The sequence below is a fragment of the Pleurodeles waltl genome, chromosome 5, assembly GCF_031143425.1.
Source record: "Pleurodeles waltl isolate 20211129_DDA chromosome 5, aPleWal1.hap1.20221129, whole genome shotgun sequence".
NCBI lineage: Eukaryota > Metazoa > Chordata > Amphibia > Caudata > Salamandridae > Pleurodeles > Pleurodeles waltl.
In genome coordinates this window covers 756,176,098-756,197,514 of record NC_090444.1, presented here as the reverse complement: position 1 = coordinate 756,197,514, position 21,417 = coordinate 756,176,098, and the positions used below count along the sequence as shown (strand labels likewise).

At 41.1% G+C, this 21,417-nt stretch overlaps 1 protein-coding gene across 3 annotated transcripts in view; it reads left to right on the top strand.

Moving 5' to 3' along the window:
- Positions 1–21,417, top strand: part of SYNE1 (spectrin repeat containing nuclear envelope protein 1) — a 1,478,055-nt gene that overhangs the window by 1,397,596 nt on the left and 59,042 nt on the right. For all 3 annotated transcript variants that reach the window (XM_069234720.1, XM_069234721.1, XM_069234722.1), the window contains 2 exons: positions 7,916–8,058; positions 8,518–8,644. In XM_069234720.1, coding sequence (XP_069090821.1) covers positions 7,916–8,058; positions 8,518–8,644 — 270 coding nt within the window. The remainder of the gene's footprint in view (positions 1–7,915; positions 8,059–8,517; positions 8,645–21,417) is intronic.

The window sequence follows — 21,417 nt, the reverse complement described above, 5'->3', positions numbered from 1 at the left end:
AGGTTGATTGTGACAATCTGTTCTCTGGAACTGGATATCTTGCCTTCTTGGCCACCATAATTATAGAATACAGAGTTTCCTGAAACAAAGGTCATTCATGTATTCTTGTCTCCAACCTACTGGAGAATGTATGTGAGGCCCTAAACATGTATATAAAAATACTTAGTTGATAGAATACTTCAAACCTTACCCACAAAGTTACAACTCCATTTAGATATTTTTGAACACCACCCACTTCATCACCAAATCAGCATGTCATTTTCATGTAAATTTAAACTCACCCTGACAGAGCAGAGTGTTATGAAATATCAGATTTCTCGAAGATGAAGGAAGTGCTTGTAACTATCACAACATTCCTCTCTGGCCACTTGTCAAGGTAGGCACTGGCTTCTCTTGAAGGAAAGGAAATTCATCTGTGAAAACAATTCAGTTTTCTTCAACCCATACATACCTCATTCTCTTTAACAACTCTGCTTTAGTTGTCTTCATCCAAACAGATTAATTTGTCTAGGAAAAAGGGTATTTTCAAGTGGTCATGTGGCGCACCAGTGAAATTGTGCATGTGAGCTTTCCTGGTATATTGTCCATAGTTGACAGACACATTTCTGGGTCATGTGGCTGTAACTTCAAGAATTCCATAACTAGGTTATTACCCAAAAATCCAGAGATTTAAAGACATCTGTGTTACTAAAAAGAGTAACCTGCTTTTTATTTTTACAGATATAGAGATCACTGAAAGTCTCGAGGACTTTGTAAAAGTCACTGAAAAAGCTCTGAGAAGCACTGCTGGTAGGCACCAATAAGCCAGTCACACCCAAGACCCCTTCTCTTGTGCACTTTCCTAATCCTTTAACCATATCCTCGTAGCTTTCTCTCAGCCATACTCACTCCCTTGACAGTGCCATCATGTAATTGCAGAGTGTTAATTTACTACTGTAGATATGTGTGCATACATATATGATTGTGCAGCATTTGCGGGTATGAGATTAGTACACTTCATAAACATATTGTATTTGTTATCCTCTTTAATTCAATCTGTATTTCAAAGGGTGCCCACACAGTTAGATGTTCCGACTTTGTGGCAAAAGTGTGACCAAATGTATCTGTCAGTCCAGTGGTGGCTTCCTTACTGTTTTCAGTCGTGAGATATAGGAACGTTTTTGTTCCTGCTTTCCCAGAGCAGCGAAGGCTCTCAAAAAGGTTCTACTGTGCTAGTCATATATTAGGGCCCTGTTTCCAATTGAATGGTAATGGAAAATCCTATGGAGTGGACAAGACAAAGGATACTAAGGTGGAGATAATTACACTGGTAGACACTTCTACAGCTTTAGATTTAAGTCCAGACAACTCATGTAACTTTCCATTGCCAACAAATCTAGCTGAGCCCTGAAATCTAGAACTTGATATGAAAAATCTGTCTTGCTAAGTGAAAGTCCCTGCTGTCTTCAAAAGGATTCTGAAACTTAAATTGTGCATAGGCTTTTCCTAGTACCCTAAACTAGTCCCATATTGAAGGAGCAGAGAGAAAGAAGATATTTAGAGTTTAATGTCAATCTGCTATATGAGTTAGATATCAGATTGTGAACATCCCTAAACACTTGATTCGCAAAACCTGCATACATAGTTTTACATCATACAAAAAAAAATAATCATATAATGTTGTTATACATATTTGTCTGGTGCTGGTCCATATTTGTCTGGCCTCATTTCACCAGTCGAGATTTGTACCTTCTTTTCATGGCTTTAATGATTCCATTCCATATCGGTGGATGGCTTTGTTTGTGTTTTGTGAAAAGTAGCAGGCAGCTTGAGGATATTAATTTTTTGTTTTTGACAATTCAGCGTGTTACACAATTTCCCCCATGCTTCAGTCTGGATCGGAGATTTTTCTTGAGCACTACCCCTGCATGCTGTTAGGTGGCCTAGATCGGCTCAGCGCCAGTCATCTGCCCCGGATATGACGTCACGGGTCCTATAGAGGCACCACCTCAGTGCACTGATGTCAGTTTCTTTTCACAACTTTCCATGCCAGAAGCACAGAGCCATTAAGAACACTGACTACTGGTGCGTCAAAACTAAGGCCCTGACATGTGTGAGGTATTCCATCTAATGTGTTGTGCTGAAAGACTGGGGATATTATTTGGCAAGTGCTGCTGCAAGTATGCTGACACCCACCTGCTATGTTGTTTGCTTATACTTTACTATTTCTGTATTCTGCATGAATATGTTAGTGGCGAGTGGTACTGAGACAGCCATTTAGCATAAATATGAGCTCTGTTAGGGATATTATATGTTATGTTCTAGGCTACTGTTCGATTTACCCTTAGAGCTTCAAAAAGAAGGATGCTGACAGTCTTTACAATCAAAGACAGAGTAAATTCACAAATTTGAGTTAAGAGACAGATATATGATGAGGAAGGCAAGGAAACCTAATATACCAAACCAATCTGCCAGTGAGTAGTCAATCTCAGCCTGTTATTGAAGGGACTTGTTTTGTGGCATCAGCATTAAACCCCATTGAAAAGAAGCCACTTGAGAGAAACTGACTAGCGGGAACTGTCATCCAACTATCAGTTCTGGAATATCCTTTGGGTTGTACAGCATGGAGGTTGCAAAGTGGGATACTTCTCAAGAAGATACACCCACGTGATCCTCGGGGGAAGAAACTACTCCTCTGCCTTCTTAAAACAAGAAAAAAATATTACCACAAAAAAGCAACTACAATTATTAGTGGCTCCTTTTTTCTTTGTGACTCCTTTTTCTCTTTGTTCCCCATTTCCTCACTCTTAATCTGTAACCCTTACGGATGTGCCTAACGTGTCTAATTGCAGTTTCACTCATTCTGTCACTCCCTAAATTACAGTAGGAACTTGTGTTACTTTTATCTATGTACATCTTCCATAACATGTTCCACTGTTTCCTTCTACTTATCAGGGCTTTCAGCATTACCGACACTCGGAGCAGTATGATACACCTACGTCAATCTTTTGCCACAGGCTTTCATATCACCTACTTTGCAATTAAGTACCAGTAACCCTTGTTTAAGGACTCTATTCAAACTCCCCAGTAGATTACCTCCTTGGGGGTTAATAAACAGAAGACTTGATGTGCTTAATTCGCCTCATACTCGTGAATGAATCCATTTCATTAGAATCCAACTGCATACAATTGTCAGACACCAATATCTCAGGGAGTTTTCCCTGGCAAACAATTCCTCTAAGAACCCTATACCTTCCCTTGTGGTTATATGACTAGTACATTTTTGCTTTTACGAATGGGAAAAGTAGTCCATTGCAACAATGGCATGCTTGTATGTTCCACCCAACATAGTAAAAAGGACTGGAAATGTCTAATGCTGTCTTCATCTAAGAACATTCTAACTTTCCAGTCACTACAATGGAATAGCTCAGTGTCCTCCTGAAATTTGCCACTCCACAAACAAGGGATGCAGTTCCTTATCTTTTTGTGCACATCACAGTCTAACCTTGAACACCAGAAAACTGAATGGATCTGTTATTTGCTGGCATTGAGGGCAATAGTGCCCTCATTGGCTAAAGTTAAAATTCTTTTATTCAGCACCTCGGGTATCACCAACAGCTGCTTCTAGAACACAAACCCCCTTTCGCATAACAATTCCTTGCAACAACTTTTAATGGTCTCAACTTCATCTCTCTGACTTCTATTCCCCAGCCACTCAAACGTAATGAATTCATGAACTTCCATCACGCTCAACCATACTTGAAAGATTCTTCCTTCTGGCACTTCTCGCACAAGAACCATCATATATTCATCAATCTCTACTTCTTTGTCCACACATGCTTCCTCAATAATCAGTAGTCTTGAAAGGCAATCTGCTAGCAATGTTTTCTTTCCAGGCATACATCCACGACAAAACTGTACACTTGTAGCCTTAACATCTGGAAATTCAAGAAGTTGCTCTACTGGCCCCCTCTGTAGTGGGTATGTCTGCTAGTTGGCAATGAACTCTCCTTCCTGAAATAATTCACCATCCTCCAACAATCCATCACCTCTTTCTGTATGGTGTAATAATGCTTTTCAGCTTCTCTCAAAGGTTTTGTTGCTCAGGCAGTGAGAACTTTCCTACCCAACTCAGCATTACTGGCAACCATGTTATTACAATTTATGTTCAATACAAAAGATTTGAGCACTGGTGAGAGGTGGAATTTATTTTCTTCCTTCAATGAAATGAGTAAGAGCCACTGAAAATGTAGGGTTCAAAACAACGAGCATACATTGCTTCTTCTTCACGTTTGGAAAATATAATTTCAGTAGTTGTTCATTGAGCCCTCATCAGAGGTATGTCCTAAGGATGAATCAGAACCTTTCATCAATTAAATTGTTGATGGCAGAACTGTTTTACAACGAATAGGATCAAAGTTCCAGAAACACTGATTTGACTATAAATTTGCAAAAAATAGGTGTCAAAAAATACAACCTATTTAGATCTAAGTTACGCATTATGGAACTTAGCAAACTCTCTTTATGCCATTACATCATCTGGTAATGTAATCACATTCTGCCTTGCTACTGTGCTGCTACCATTTGTGAATAGTAACAAAGTTTTTGGTTTGAGATATTGCACTTTGTCTGTGAAAAGGGAATTGTACTTTGAACTACAGTACAATTGCTGTACTCACTTTTACATATTTTAGTCAGCATGGTAAGGAAATAAGTATGCTGAAATTCCATTAGATAGCTCATCCTATATGTTTTCATATTTTATGGCCTTCAACAGTAATAAAGAACCCGTTTTCATAAAAGGGGGCTGCCTGTGGAGAAAGGCAGTGGAAGATCACCAGCAGAAATACAAAATGTGCCAAGTAGAGAAAAATAGAGTTTAGACATGTTTTTGTGGGGCCCAGGTCAACATACTTAAGTGGGCCCTCCATATATAACAAGCATTGCCAATGCCAGTAGGTCTGAATTCAAATGAGTGTTGCTTGTTAATGTGAAGCATTACAAGTAGAGAGCATGGGAAATGAAATGTATTTGTGTGGGAGCAAAGAACTGTGGAATAATATTGGTGTAGATTAAAATGTCAGATGACAGTTGGCCTTTTAAGCAAGACTTAAACATTCTTGTAGGTTAATGCCAGCCTGTCATACCATCTGGGCTGCTGTCACAGAAAAACACCATAAATTATCCAGTTTTCTAAGACTCTTAAATGGCATTACATTATCATTTGTGCGACCCTGAAAGTTCAAGCTCAGGCAGCTGGATAAATAAACAAAATGATCAAAGTTGTGTGGCGAGCAAGTGCGTTTTTGTGGAAGCATACAACATCTGCCCAATCAAAACAGGTACTTCTGGCATGTGGCAGAACCAGAGTCCCTCTGGTGGTGGTGAGAGCTGCACTGTCAAGCCAGACCATAGAAAAGGACCTGATATAAAGTTTTTAAAGAACATGTCCTGCAGGGAAACAAAATGTGGCCGATCCAACATCTGGTGCTGTTTAGTGACATTATACGTTTTAGCCACCTAGTAATTAATAAATAGGAGAGGTTTGCTTTAATATCTAGAAATAAATCTAGTTAAAGCATAGGTTGCACTCCAAAAAAAAGTGCAGGGCTGAGGAAAAAATTATCCCTCTGCCCTCCTCCGCTCCTCAGTTCTGACAGGCCCAGTAGAGGTTCCGCATGAGTTGATGTAGAAGTTAGTGATGTCAGACATTTTGGTACTATAACGAGCATTAAGGTAAAATGTCACTAAGTAGCATGAAAATACATCTTGTTCCTTGTTGCATTCTCTCCAGGTGCTCTTCACAAATGACTCCTCTCAGCTGAAAGCACCCAGGAATGTGGGTATCACGTTCCTCTTTATCAATACACTTAGAAAACATGTTGCACTCAGCTGATCGCCTGGTGGATTGAATGGAGTAGGCTCACAATAAAAAGCACTTAGACTCAGCGGCGCCTCCTCCAGGGGAGCGGCGCCCTGCAGGTTCAGAGCCAGCAGCTGAAAAATAAAATGATATTTTACTATTGTTTTATTTTTCAGCTGCTGGCTGAGCCAGCATATGCCGGGAGGGGCGGGGTTGGGCAATGGGAGGGGGTAGTGGAGTGCAGTTAACTGCTCATGTCTGTTTGGCCGGCCGTTCTAGGCCGGCGAAACAGACATGCGCAGTTAGGTTTCTCCAATCCAGCCATATTTGACAAGCAGGTTGGAGAAACAGCACAGACTCCCTCTGCCTGAGCGAGCAGTAAACCAGCCCACGCAGGCCAAACCCAGCGCTGCTCTCATGCTTGGTAATAGCATGAATGCAGCACGAGGATTGCACAGGGAGTCTTTGATGATTTCCGATGGACTGCTGGGACCAGGAAGCAAAGGAGCGCGGGGGGCCAGAAGCACCAGGTAAGTGTTTTTTTTTATTACCCCCCCACCCCCGTGGTCCCCCCCACCATGCGCCCACTCCACCCCATGCCCCCTCCACCTGCCCCACCACTTTTAATTTGTGTTTGCCGCTGTTGCATAGACCACTGCCCTGACTTCCAAAGCACCAGAGCGCAGTGGTGATAGAGCTTACTCAGCCTTTCATCTTTCAGAGGATTCTAAAACCAAAGCCACTGAGTTACGCAAAAGTAGGAATGGACAGTTTGTCAGGCTGCCTCAGCATTCCCATTTGGCTACCCTCGAACTACAGGTAAGTTCTATTTCAGACAAGAATGTGTTCACACCTCTTTCAAAGACAGCAGCAATAATACGAAATGTGTTCAGGTTTCATCGGGACTAATGAGTCAAGCCTTTTACAGCACTGTCTCTCAAACGTTGTTAAAGCAATGTTCCTCAGGGTTACGACTTAGCACGGATAGAATGTAATCTTGTGAATCGCAGTTATGTGAAGGCCATTGCTTATTCAAGCTTGAATACTACATTATGGTGCTTCATGCATTTTATAAAGGGTTACAAATGTTTGCAAATCTGTGTTGCTTACATTAAACTGCTACTGCTTAAATGCCTGTGTCTTCCTGCATGTACCACACTGTGTCCGAATACAATAAGTGGGTATTGCCCTGCATTTTTAGTTTTTTTCATTGACATTGGTAAAATGTGGTTAGAAGTGGCTACAGGATTTTTTCTGTTTAGCTATCTAAACACGTCAGATGCTTGAGATTATATAGAAGTAAGAAAAAGAAAAAATATTCTTTGAGAATGTTGTCCTAGTGTGACCTATTTGTCTTGTAGCCGGCACCTATCTTAAGTGCATAATTTGGTTTGATTCTCGGTTTCCCAAATCAAGTGTCATTCTTCATCATCCGTGAACGGGAACCATACACACGCCAGACCGCTTCACTGCACTGCACCCAAACAAGATGGATGGAGCCATTGTGAATTCGCAAAAAAGGATGCTTTTCCCCAAGTGACACTTGAAATTGGAAAAGTGTTGAAGAGGCCTCTGCAAGCACTATGTAGAGTTGCACTACAGAAGAACGCTCGCTTCTCCACGTATAGACCGTTTTTTTATGAGTGACATCTTGACAAGAGTAAAGTTCATACATATTTCTCTGACTGCCTCTTGTTGCAATTCTAAAGCTGGCAAACCATATATTGAAAGCAGCGGATCACCTCCGAAGCAAATTGTGTTTTAGCACCATCCTTGAAGTGGAAAAATAGTCTGTCATCTTAAAACAATGTTGCCTCCAGAGCGTTTTGCAAATAAGCAGCCATTTCAACATACCTGCCCACCAGGCATTCACATTTACCAGAATACCTATCATGTCAATAACCTCGTGTAGCAGTATGCCTATGATAACGTTTTTTCATATCATTCTACAACATTACCATTTTTCCCGCTCCCTTTGTAGCCTTTTCCATCACTTGCCACTCTGAATAAATAGCTTCTGCGCTGGTTTTTGCAAGTTTTTATTTCACCTCAGTGTTTTCTTTTTTGCCACAGGTGAGCCAGGGTCCCTGGAAACACATATCCGCCAACTTGACAAAGCCTTAGACACAAGTCGGTTTCACCTCCAGCAGACTGAAAACATAATACGGAGCAGAACACCCACTGGTCCAGAACTTGACTCCAGCTACAAGGGATATGTGAGTGTCGCCTCTAGTAAATTACGTACTTTATTTTCTTTGTTCATTTGACAGCACCTGCAAGATTTAGAACTTTATATCTCTTTGTACATGTGTCTTAACGTCATAGCAAACATGTTTTAGTTAAATGACTTTCTGCTGAACAGCATGCATGTACAAAAAAGCGGGCATTCTTAAAAATGTTTTTCTCTGTAAACTTGACTAGGGAGAAATTAATATTAAAGACGCATTTAACAATAAACTAGACATAGTTATTAACTCACACCCCCTAGCATGAATAATGTATAACACAGCTGCCTGTATACCGTATGTTTTAATTGTTATTGCAAATCGTAAATGTTGTCCATGTGAAACATTGCCCTTCTATGACTAAGCAAACAAAGGTCTCATCCTTGCAAGATCACATGCTTTTTGTTATTCGTGTATTTATCAAACTGACTGTAGCTTATCCACCAACAGATGAAGCTGTTGAGTGAATGCCGGGGCAGCATCGACACTGTTAAGAAGGTTGGCTATAAATTAAAAGCGGAAGAAGAGAAGTTGTCTGGGTTTATTAATTTAAACAGCACAGAAACACAGACATCTGGTAAGCGATACTATGCCCGCTGCAGTCCTACAGGTTTATGCCATTCATGAGCTAAAGCACAACCGCATTTCTTGTTTTTCTAATTTCAGGTGTATTTACATATATACTGTACAAACCTGAGTACATGCTAACTCCACTTGGGGCTGTATCGTGATGGCGTCCAGTGCGGAATTCACATATATACCGTACAAACCTTAGTACACGCTAACTCCATTTTGAGACTGTATCATGATGGCGTCCAGTGCGGAAGTTGCAGATGTTTTTATTGATATTGACTTGTCTACAACGCATACCTTAACTTGGAAATGGTCTTAGTTCCTGGTGTATCAACGGGTTTTACCCATGCTGTATTTATGGGACAATGATGTCCTGCATATGGGCCTTACTGCACATGCTGCATCTCGACAACTTGGAAACACAGCTCTCTTGTGTTGAGCTGTACTTTCTACATCTCTTGTAATAAATTTGAACATTTCCAAGATAACATATGCACTACAGATAGGGCATTTGTGGGATAAACAAACACACAAACCACATCTATGTCTGTGCTCCATACTCAGTGGCATCATAATAGGATCAATGATTGTTTTCTGGCTCATCCCTATGGTACATATTGTACCATCCTCATTTGTTCAGGCTGAGTCAACGTACTGTCTTTACCTGTATAATTTGCACACATGCATATTCCTTCATACCTTAAAAAACATTCACTTCCAGTAGATTAATAACTGTTTATTGGACAACAAACAAACCAGCAATTTGCGCATATGCACTTGGCGTAGGAAAAGTAGGGAGTGAGGGCTGTCCCAGGGATGTCTCTCTGAGTCATAAGATGGTTCTCGATATATGCTCTCCACTGGCCCTAGTCGAGGCAGGCACCATTGTGGATTTACAATCACATGTGCACTTGTAGCCGGGTTGTGCATAAGACTCACTCTTAATATCACATAGATTAAAAGGTAATTATCTGTATTGTTTTTCCAGCAAAATGCAAACCTTTTCTGTACTGAAAAGGAAAAACAGAAGTACTTGCATAAAAGTGTTGCTAAGAACAGAGTACTGGGATCTATCTGGTCCGCGATGCTAGACAAAATAAAACAAGAAACACAATAAAACAAGTGTGTCCCATTTATAGGTTCTCATATGTGAGAACCACTCATCCTACTGTGTGGGTAATGACCCAGTCAAGGATGTTCGTGAAGTCCCAATTTCTATAAGTAGGACCTGGAGGATATTTATACAAATATACGGGATATCCTGGCACACCCCCGGATGTCATGCTTCAACATCGGCCATCCCACGCTTGCCAAAAAATTCACTAGTGGCAGGCGGGTCCTTGCAGTTCTCTTGTCCTTAGGGTTCAACCTGTTTCAGCACTGGTAAGGCCCCACATGGGGTCCTGGGCTTTCCTCAACACCGGAATCCTATTTTTACCCCGTACTACATCCCTCTCTATGTCATCACACATATATGGTGTACATACAGACATACAATACCAGTTCCTAAGTCCTGGTAGCATCAACTGTATTGCTCTTGTTTACTCATATGGTCCTGGAAAGACATACAAACACATAATCAAAATCAAATTAAAATACACTACTTCGAACATAACACATGTATAAATAAAAGAAAATGGGACGTGCCTCAAATTGAAGGCCAGAAAGCAGTTTCAGGCCTTTAGTTATGTGTTGTGTTACTCTTATCCACTACAAACAGTTCACACTGTGTACGTGGAATCTTAAACAAACACACTACATGCGTTGAACACTTGTGTGAGAGTTGTTCATGAATTAGCAGGCATCCTAAACTAATGAACAGTATTTTACTCTAAGTGGGAAAACCACACACTGTGGAGGAGTAAACAGGGCGTGGCCATGTAGTCAGACTCTATGTATAATAAGTTGTATAAAGGGAAGAGAAAATACAATGTGGTTAGTATCAGCCCAGCGGGCCATATCCAGGTGCTGAGGGCAAGTGCAAAAAAGGAAGAAGGAATGACCTTCTTCATCAAAGGTCTCACCCTTCTGCAGTACCTACTTCAGTGTTTGCCGTCTCCTCCCAATGATAACAATGCTAGGATGAAGCGTGCCTTTTAGTATGTGGGTTCAAGGTGTGGTAAGATGGCGCCCTCAGTGACTTTTACATGGTGCCTATAGGACCAGCGGTTGCTGGAAATTGTAGCCTTGGCTGGTATACCTCATGTGGGTGTGAGAAACGTTCTGGGGAACCTACTATTGGTTTCCACAGAAAGGCGCTCACTAGCGCGTGAAGAGTGTACATGTGCTCAAAGATTGCTATTCCGAGTTATGCCCGCGTATATAGCGATTGCGGGGCAGTGTTGAATGTTCTGTCTGTTATGCGCAGAAGAACGCATGCACAGTTCACAAGTACTTGAAATTGGCCAAATTGGCATGTGAGGAGTTCTTAGAGAGTCATTTGTTATGGGGGTAGTACAGGCATGCGAGTTGCTCATGGAGGGCCATTAATAGCATTAGTATTAGCACTCAATTTGAGAAGAGCTAGCATTGTTGAGGGGGCAAAGTAAATCAATCATGGAGGACCAGAAAGGTTGTATGAAATAATAGGTGGCCACTTTCCTAATCTCACACACCCACATATATATATATATATATATATATATATATATATATATATATATATATATATGTTCAATGGCATGTGTGGCTGCAGATACACATGTTGTGCATTATCCTGCCATCTAGTGCTGGGCTCGGAGTGTTACAAGTTGTTTTTCTTCGAAAAAGTCTTTTCGAGTAACGGGATCAAGTGACTCCTCCTCTTCGGTTCCATTGCACATGGGCATCGACTCCATTGTTAGATTGTTTTCCCGCAGAGGGTACAGGAAGGAGTGATAGAGTATATAGGTAAAAAATAAGAGATTGTTTTCTTCCCGCTGTCGGGTTCGGACGTGTTTCCTCTCGCTCCGAGATTTCGATTTGGAAAACTCTGTAAAACACTCTTTTCAGCAGTATTGTCTCAATGGGTTTATATTTTCCATCTACACGGCAGGACTGTCAGGAAAACAACTTTGTTCGCCCTTCGGGTCGTGTGCGCCCAACTCGGGCCTATTCGGGCCGACCGCATGGAAGCCTCACGGATCGGACTCCATTCTGATTCTGTCCTCAGTGCCATGCGAAATACCCGTACACAGACCAGCATCTGGTTTGCAACCTTTGCCTTTCCCCGGATCATCGGGAAGAAACCTATGATGCCTGTCGATCCTTCCGATCGAAAAAAGATTCTTCGAGACAGGAGGGCACAAAGACTCAAAATGGCATCGAGAAGCAGTGAACATCTCGATGTAGAGGAAGAAGAACTGATGCAAACAGCAGTCCCGATTCGAGATTCCGAATCCGAACAGGAATCAGAAGAAAACAGACCGGTGACAGCAGGACAACATGTGAGTACGCCTGCCCCTGTACCCTCACAAAAGAAAAAACACAAGGCCCTAACCTGGGTATGCCACTGCCGGAAGGCCATGGCTCGGCCTGAAAAAAGACTGGCGGTGACCAACTTACCAGTTCAGCACCGAAAAAGGCCACTCCTCTGAAAACATCTGAGGCAACAAAAAGCTCTGTGTCCAACTCCAGTAAACACCATTTTTCAGAGTCGAAAATTAGAAAACCACTTTCGGAGCTGAAACCTTCGTCCTCATCATCTTTTTTGATCCCGAAAAAGCATGCTTCGGAGGCGAAAAGGCCAACTTATACAGAGGAACATGGACTTTCAAAAAGACTTAAAGAAAGCCACAAAACATCTGAAGAAGAGTTACAGGTACAACCAATACTTGAAGTTATGGATAAAAAGGCAGTCCAGGATCCACATCCATAAGGAAACAGGGAGAATTCTAACAGCACCTCCTTTAAAAACAAAAAGTAAGCTAGCCTTTCGGGAGGAATTGGACACTATGCAGCCTCCAACAAAAGTGCCGAAGCAGAAGGAGAAACCACCATCTCCTCAATCTTCTCATCCTCATTCTCCACACCTGCCTACCTCTCCTCCTAATAGTCCTACACCAGTGCAGTCACCCACTCACTCTTATGACTCACAACAAGACAATGTGGAACCATGGGACGTTTACGACCCAGATCCCATTCCTAGTAATCATCCAGACAGCTATCCCTCTAAACCATCACCACCTGAGGATAGCACTGTCTACAACCAAGTTATAGCTAGGGCTGCAGCATATCATGGTGTCACCGTGCATACAGAACCCCTAGAAGAGGATTTCTTATTTGACACCCTATCCTCAACACACTCTAAATATCAATGCCTTCCTATGCTCCCAGGCATGGTAAAACACGCGGATCAGATATTTAGTGAACATGTGAAAGCATGTATAATAACACCTAGGTTAGAGAAAAAATATAAACCTGCACACTTCGACCCTGATTACACCACCCATCAGGTACCTCCAGATTCTGTGTTAGTTAGCACTGCCAGGAAAAGAGCAAACAGTCAGTCATCAGGAGATGCGCCCCAGAGAGTTGCATCCCAGGCTGCAAATCAGTTGAGGATAGCCTACTCACAAGCACTATTAGCTCGCTATAACAGAGCCCATTGGGCCGAGATGCAAGACATAATCCAGCATCTCCCCAAAGAACACCAAAAAAGGGCACAACAAGTAGTTGAAGAAGTGCAAGCCATTGCTAACAATGAAATACGATCTGCCCTAGATGCAGCAGATACGGCTGCTAGAAGTGTCAATACTGCAGTCACAATACGCAGGCATGCATGGAGCAGATCTTCTGGATTCAAACCAGAAATACAGCAGGCTGTGTTAAATATGCCGTTCGATAAAAAACATCTTTTTGGGCCAGAAGTTGACACAGCCATGGAAAAATTGAGAAAGAATTATGACACAGCAAAAGCAATGGGTGCAGTCTACTCTGCACCATACAGGGGTTCCTTTCGAAAACCTCAGTTTCGAGGTGGTTTCACAGACAAAGCCAACATATCAACCCCAATACCAACGGGGTACTTTTAGGGGCACTTATAGGGGACAGTGCCCCAGAAATAGAGGAAAATTTCAGGCCTCTAAACAGCCTCCACAGCACCCAAAACAGTGACTTCTCTCATTCCTTCCAGCCCACACCTCTCCTGTGGGAGGAAGACTACAACAGTTCCACACAAATTGGCAAAATATTACCAAAGACAATTGGGTGCTATCAATTATCCGCAATGGCTATTACCTAGAATTGATACACACTGCTCCAATTATCCCACCAAGGTCACACAAACTATCCACAGAACACACCATTCTGTTACAAGAAGAGGCCCAATCTCTACTACTCAAACAAGTAATAGAATTGGTGCCACAATCTCAAATAGGAACAGGAGTTTACTCCCTATATTTTCTAATTCCCAAAAAAGATGGCACCCTCAGGCCAATATTAGACCTCAGGCCCCTCAGTCTTTACATCCTGTCAGAACATTTTCACGTGGTAAATTTACAGGATGTAATTCGACTACTACAAAAACAAGATTTCATGACAGCTTTCGACCTCAGGGATGCATATTTTCATATACCTATCCATCCTGCACACAGAAAATATCTCAGGTTTGTCATTCAGGGAAAACACTACCAGTTCAGTGTGTTGCTTTTTGGATTAACAACAGCTCCACGGGTATTCACAAAGTGCCTAGCAGTAGTGGCAGCATACCTAAGAAGACAACATATACATGTCTTTCCATATCTAGACGGTTGGCTAATAAAATCAAAGTCATACACAATGCCAAAATCATACGCATTATGTAATACAAACCTTGCACACACTAGGGTTTTCAGTAAACTACCAAAAATCACACCTTCAACCAGCACAAATACAACAATATTTGGGCGCAATACTAAATACTCGGAAAGCTCTAGCATATCCAAATACAGAAAGGATACAAGCTTTCCAAAATTTAATCGCACAAATAGAAACAAATCAACAACATACTGTCAGATTTGTCATGAAGATTTTAGGAATGATGGCATCATGCATCATAATTGTGCCACACGCAATATTAAACATGCGACCCTTACAACAGTGCCTTGCACAACAATGGTCACAGGCACGTGGTCAACTTCAAGATCTAGTGTTGATAGACTGCCAAACGTACATGTCACTTCAGTGGTGGAATTCCAAAAATCTAAAAAAGGGCGGCCATTTCAAGACCCTGTGCCTCAGACCATAATCACAACAGATGCATCAATGATTGGTTGGGGAGCCTACCTAAACAATCTCAACATTCAGGGGCAATGGGATGCCAAACACAAACAGCTACACATAAACCACTTAGAGTTATCTAGCACTCAAAGCCTTTCAACCTCTTCTCACACAGAAGAATGTTCTTATCAAAACAGACAACATGACAACCATGTATTATCTCAATAAACAGGGAGGGACACATTCATCCCAACTTTCCCTTCTAGCACAAAAGATTTGGAAATGAGCAATCCACCACCAAATTTATCTATTAGCACCATACATTCCAGGGATAGACAATCAATCAGCAGATATCCTCAGCAGAAATCACCAAAAAACTCACAAATGGGAGATTCATCCTCAAGTACTTCAAAAAGACTTTCAAAAGTGGGGAACACCACACATAGACCTGTTCGCCACAAGCGAAAACACAAAATGCCAAAACTTTGCATCCAGACACCCACATCCCCTATCCAAGGGCAATGCTCTATGGATCAATTGGTCAGGGATATTTGCATACGCTTTTCCCCCTCTCCCACTCCGTCTGTTTCTAGTCAACAAGTTGCGTCAAACTTCACTCAACATGATCCTCAAAGCACCATCATAGGCACGTCAACAGTGGTACACAACATTATTAGATCTGTCAGTAGTACCAAACTCCCAACCATACCAGATCTGTTGACACAAAACAGAGGCCAGATCATGCATCTAAATCCCAAGACGCTCAATCTAGCAATTTGGCTCCTGAGGTCATAGAGTTTGGATATTTACAACTCCCATCAGAATGTATGGAAGTTATTAAACAAGCAAGAAAACCCACTACGAGACAGTGCTATGCAAACAAATGGAAAATATTGTATATTACTGTCAATCTAAACATATTGACCCTCTTACAGCATCAATACAAGAGATTGTATTTCATTTACTTCATTCATAAAAATCAAATTTAGCATTCTCTTCAATAAAAATTAATCTTACTGCAATTTCAGCATATTTACAAAATATACAGCGTAGATTTTTATTTAGAGTTCCTGTCATTAAGGCTTTCATGGAAGGTTTAAAACACATCATTCCACCCAGAGCACCACCAGTCCCTTCTTGGAATTTACATATAGTGCTTACACAACTTATGGGACCACCATTTCAGCCTATGCACTCATGCCAAATTCAATTTCTAACATGGAAGGTTGCCTTCCTAGTGGCAATTACTTCTTTAAGAAGAGTGAGTGAAATCCAAGCCTTTACCCTTGAAGAACCGTTCTTCCAAGTACACAAGCATAAAGTTGTACTAAGATCAAACCCAAAATGTCTTCCAACAGTTGTATCACCATTTCATATAAATCAAACAGTGGAACTGCCAGTCTTCTTCCCACAGCCAGATTCTTTGGCAGAGAGAACTCTACATACATTAGACATCAAAAGAGCTTTAATGTACTATATAGACAGAACTAAACCATTTAGAAAGACTAAACAATTATTTGTCGCTTTCCAAAAACCTCATACAGGCAATCCCATATCAAAACAAGGTTTAGCAAGATGGATTGTAAGATGCATTCAAACATGCTATATTAAAGCAAAATGACAACTCTTAGTTACCTCTAAAGCACATTCTACAAGGAAAAAAGGTGCGACAGTGGCTTTTTTAGGAAATATACCATTGGCTGAAATATGTAAAGCAGCCACTTGGTCAACACCACATACATTCACTAAACACTACTGTATAGACGTATTATCGCGACAACAAGCCACAGTAGGCCAAGCTGTACTAAGAACATTATTTCAAACAACTTCATCTCCTACAGGCTAACCACCGCTCTTCTATGGGAGGACAAACTGCTTTGTAGTCTATGCACAGGATGTGTATCTGCAGCTACACATGCCATTGAACGGAAAATGTCACTTACCCAGTGTACATCTATTCATGGCATGTTCCTCTGCAGATTCACATGCACCCTCCCACCTCCCCAGAAGCCTGTAGTCATTTAAGCTACAAATATTTGTACATATGTATATATACATTAGCATGGACATCTCTTATTTTTTACCTATATACTCTATCACTCCTTCCTGTACCCTCTGCGGGAAAACAATCTAACAATGGAGTCAATGCCCATGCGCAATGGAACCGAAGAGGAGGAGTCACTCGATCCCGTGACTTGAAAAGACTTCTTCGTAGAAAAACAACTTGTAACACTCCGAGCCCAACACTAGATGGCAGGATAATGCACAGCATGTGAATCTCCAGCGGAACATGCACGAACAGATGTACACTGGGTAAAGTGACATTTTCCATATATATATATATATATATATATATCAACAACATTCATGAAATACTTCACGAACGACCGCACTCCGGGTTCTCTTATTTCACAAAATTCATTTATTCAGGCTCCGTTAACTTTGTTTACAGCTCAACAACTGTGAATGTTGTTGATAAATTACAGAGTGTCCTGCCGTCACCAGCACCACCGCTGAATTAAGTGCGCTAGTACATGCCAAAATAGGGACAATTTTTGAAATGCTTATATATATATATATATATATATATATATATATATATATATATATATATGTATATATATATATATATATATGTATATACATAAACTTTAAAAAACAAAGGTTACAGGGACTTTATAGTTAGGCTCCAATTTTAAACGTACAAAACCGTAGAAATTCACCAGTTACAGTTAGCTCAAGTAACTATAACTCGTGCCCTAAGGTAACTATAACTCACGCCCCAACCATGCACAGTTTTTTCATCAAAAAGTTTGCTGCAAATATTACACTGATAGTATCAATGATGTTTTCACACATGTTATGACCGCCGTAATTTGTGGGTAATTAGCAGTGCATGGCGAGGGCATGAGTTACAGTTACCTTAGGGCACGAGGTATAATTACTTGAGATAACTCTAACTATAACTGGTGAATTTCTATGTTTAAAATAGGAGCCTAACTATAATTTCCCTGTAACCTTTGTTTTTTAAAGTGAATTTCCATATTGTTTTGCAATTCTGTTTCCTAACTATAATGTCCTTATAATATCACAAAATAAAATGCTGGACGGAGTGTTGAAACTTTTCAAACACACACCCAGCAGTCACAGATCTGGGTTTAATCCATTGTTATTTTGCTTGCCACGTCAAAGTAGAGCATACTTTGCAAGGTCACATATATATAGGCGTGATCAGTGAGATGCGGGTTGTTAGCAGGAATGGCCTGTGTCTTTGTGTGCTTGAAGGGAAACCATGCCCTTAGATCACGGCTGAATATTGGGTAGTGTTGGGAGGTACTTATTTCAAGCCATACTAAAGTGCGGATGTTGAAAAAAAACCTGCGCCCTTGTGGTCTTGGGAGATAAATATACCTTATAACAACTTTAAAAATGTTGAAGGTAACTAGTGTACTTCAGCGTGTTCCAGTATGTTTAGAGAGATCAAGGCAGCATGGGTGCTTGATATGGCTAACTATCAAATGTTTATGTCTATACATAGCCCTACTGAATAATTAGAGTTCAGGGTGTTAGTGTTTCAATTAGAGCTAAGGTATGTCATCATTGAGCCCCAAAGTATGTGTTTTGAGGAGATATACCCAGCGTTGCTCCCTTTCCAGGAGTAGTCTAGACCCAAGGAGGGCCACAGAGTGATCTTCTTAAGTATGACGCACAGTATGGCTTTGTTGTGTGTTGCTTTTCTAGGAAACAACTGGTCATTTGTGTTGTGCTTTTTCTGGATCGTGCTTCAGTGTTCACAGATCCTAAGGGGGATCTTACAGGTTGCCATCCCCATACAGTGGCAGGGACAAGTGATCATTTAAATAACATCCCCAGAATTACAGTTAGTATGATGTTTGATGATCTAAGGGCAGTCTGTGCCTGTATCAATTTCTTTGTAGTGCTTTGTAAAGGGGAAAGCTGCACATGTACAACAGATTAATGGCCAATCACAGAGGGCATGCCCCACATCGTTCCAGGGGCTTTTGAAATGGCCTCTCTGTTCCGACATCAGGTGCGCACTAGTTTGTCCCTCAAACTTGATCTTCTTTTGAAATAGAAAAGGGGCACTGGCCAGTCATTCCTAGTTTCCTTCAGGATATTCCAGTGTTTAGTAATTATCTTTTTTTACTGTTTCTGGCATTGGAGTGAATGTAGTAATGCAATTGATTCTTTCATTGTGTTCTTTCAGGTGTGTCTCCAAGAGATCTTCTCTATTATTATTTTGAGTGTGTTTTTGTGCATTTGATAATCCTAATGGGGTATCTACTTGCCTTAAGTCTGTCCACAAGTATGTTGGCCTGTTCTTTAAATGTGTTGATATTGGAACAGTTGCGGCTAATGCGCTGAAACTGCCCAAATGGTAGATTTTCCCTCAGTGATCTCGGGTGGTAACTGTCAAATCGAAGTAGGCTGTTTATGTCCGTAGTTTTTTTTTGGTGAACTCTTGTAACAAACTTGTTATCAATTATCTGAATATTGAGATGTAAGAATGTAATTGTGTCTTTGCTGATGGTGTGTGTAAACCTTAGGAAGGGGTCTCTGATGCTTACCAATGCTGCAAGTAATTTGCTAATTTCAGGTCACCATGCCAAATGATGAGTATATTATATTGTCAATGTAGCAAAGCCTCATGGCGATATTAGCTTTGTATATGTTATCATTAATGTAGATGTTATTGCTCTGAAAATGATGGACATGGATGCATGTCAAACTCAGGGTGAAGGTACTGCCTATTGAAGTACCCTGTATTTGGTTATAGAGTGTTATTGTACTTGAAAAGGTTCTCGGTGAGGGCCAGTCTGGCACAGTCAAGTACGAATTGGATAGGGTTAATGGTCTGCATCCTTGAGTCCTCTGCATCCTTGAGTACATTCCTAATGATTTGGAGAGTCTGTTCTTGGCTGGTACCAGTATATAAAGCCTCAGTACCTATTGTGATTAGGGTGTCTGTTTCAGACTCGAAGCTAAAGTACTTTAGGAGACAAAGGACATCTTAAGTGTCTGTAAGAAATTATGACATTGTGGTGGTCTGAGAAACCCATCACAAGATTGTGACAGTGGCTCAAGTATGGAGTTGATCCCCAAGACGATTGGTCTACCAGGCTTGGGAAATTTGTTTTTGTGAATCTTAGGTTGAATATAGAACTGAGTGATTCTGCGTTCTTTTGAAACACGAAAGCTAGATTTCAGCTCGGCTATCCAACCCATGTCATGGCAAAGTACAACCAAAATCACCATTCCGCTGACTCAAATGTTTTCTCGGGGTGGAGTACAGTGCCAATCAGATTCCAGGGATTCCTTCTCTAACCATTTGACTTAAGCTAGACAGTAGTCTGTTATTCTTTTTCACAAATGTTTGTGGCTTTGGGTTTGTAAGCTCAAAGAAAAGCTACTAATAAACAAGCCATTTCCTGCTAAATGTCTTGTATCACTGTGATAGAAAGACAGTCACATGTCACAAGGGTGTTGTGACTCGTGCTCAGTTCCTAAAGTCAGTGAGACATACTACCCAGAGGTAGCAAGTCTGTAATTACAAACGTCTGTAGTTTCGTGAACCTTGGGAACCTGTAATGAACTTACTGGTAAACTTTCGAAGAAAAACAGTATTTGCACCAACTTCTTAACAGCAGATGGAATTGGTGGTGCAGTTGTTTCATCTAGCTTTTTCCTTGGTTGAAATCATTTTGGTTTTATGGTATTTAGAGTCTCTTACGGAATACCAAGAATATACAAGACAGTAGTGTACAGTGGAATTACTTTCATGAAATCCTAGACAACGTTGGTAGTCACGTTGATAGGTTTATGGAAGACTTGGGGATGGTGCATATAAGCACTCCAATTTGCATTGGGTTCCTGGGCACCCTTTTATAGTGTTTGGTTGATCACGTGTTAGAACTAGTATACCCTGTAGGGCTGGCATTGGTTGAGATGTGTTCTGTTCAAAGTCATTCTTCAAAGATATTGCTGCAATATTAAGAAACCAGTGCAGATGTCATTTTGAATGCTCCAGAAGAGGCAGGGGGACAACTACAGTATCCACCAAGTAGTGACAAAGGTCAAACCTCACTAAGTACATACCCATCAAGGACATAAAGTTACAGCTGGGGCAGCAGCAGTGTCTGTGTGTTCTACTACTGGAATAACGTTGTAGTTTTACAGCAGCCTTGGCAACAGCCAGATTAGTGAGTTGATTAGTTGGCTGGTTTGGTCTAGATCAAGTTGGATGATTTCATGATGGATTCTTGCATCGGACCGTCTGACAGATGGTAGCAAAGTGGTGAAGTCATGGCAGAGTTGTTAAGAAGTCTGAGGCCCTGGCTGCAGGTTAACAGATGACACTAGTCGGTCCTATTTCTTCTGACCAGACAGAATTATACAATGATGCTAGGGACTTGGGGGGAGATGTACAAGGAATGTTTCTGGTTGCAAAGAATCGGCCCATTTGCAACCTGAAAAATGCTTTTTAGGATGTTGAAGGCTCTTTTTGTGACTAGGTAATCTATTATTGAATCGCAAATTGGGTTTGCAATTTAGTATTAGGAGGGGGCGTGTTTACGGCGT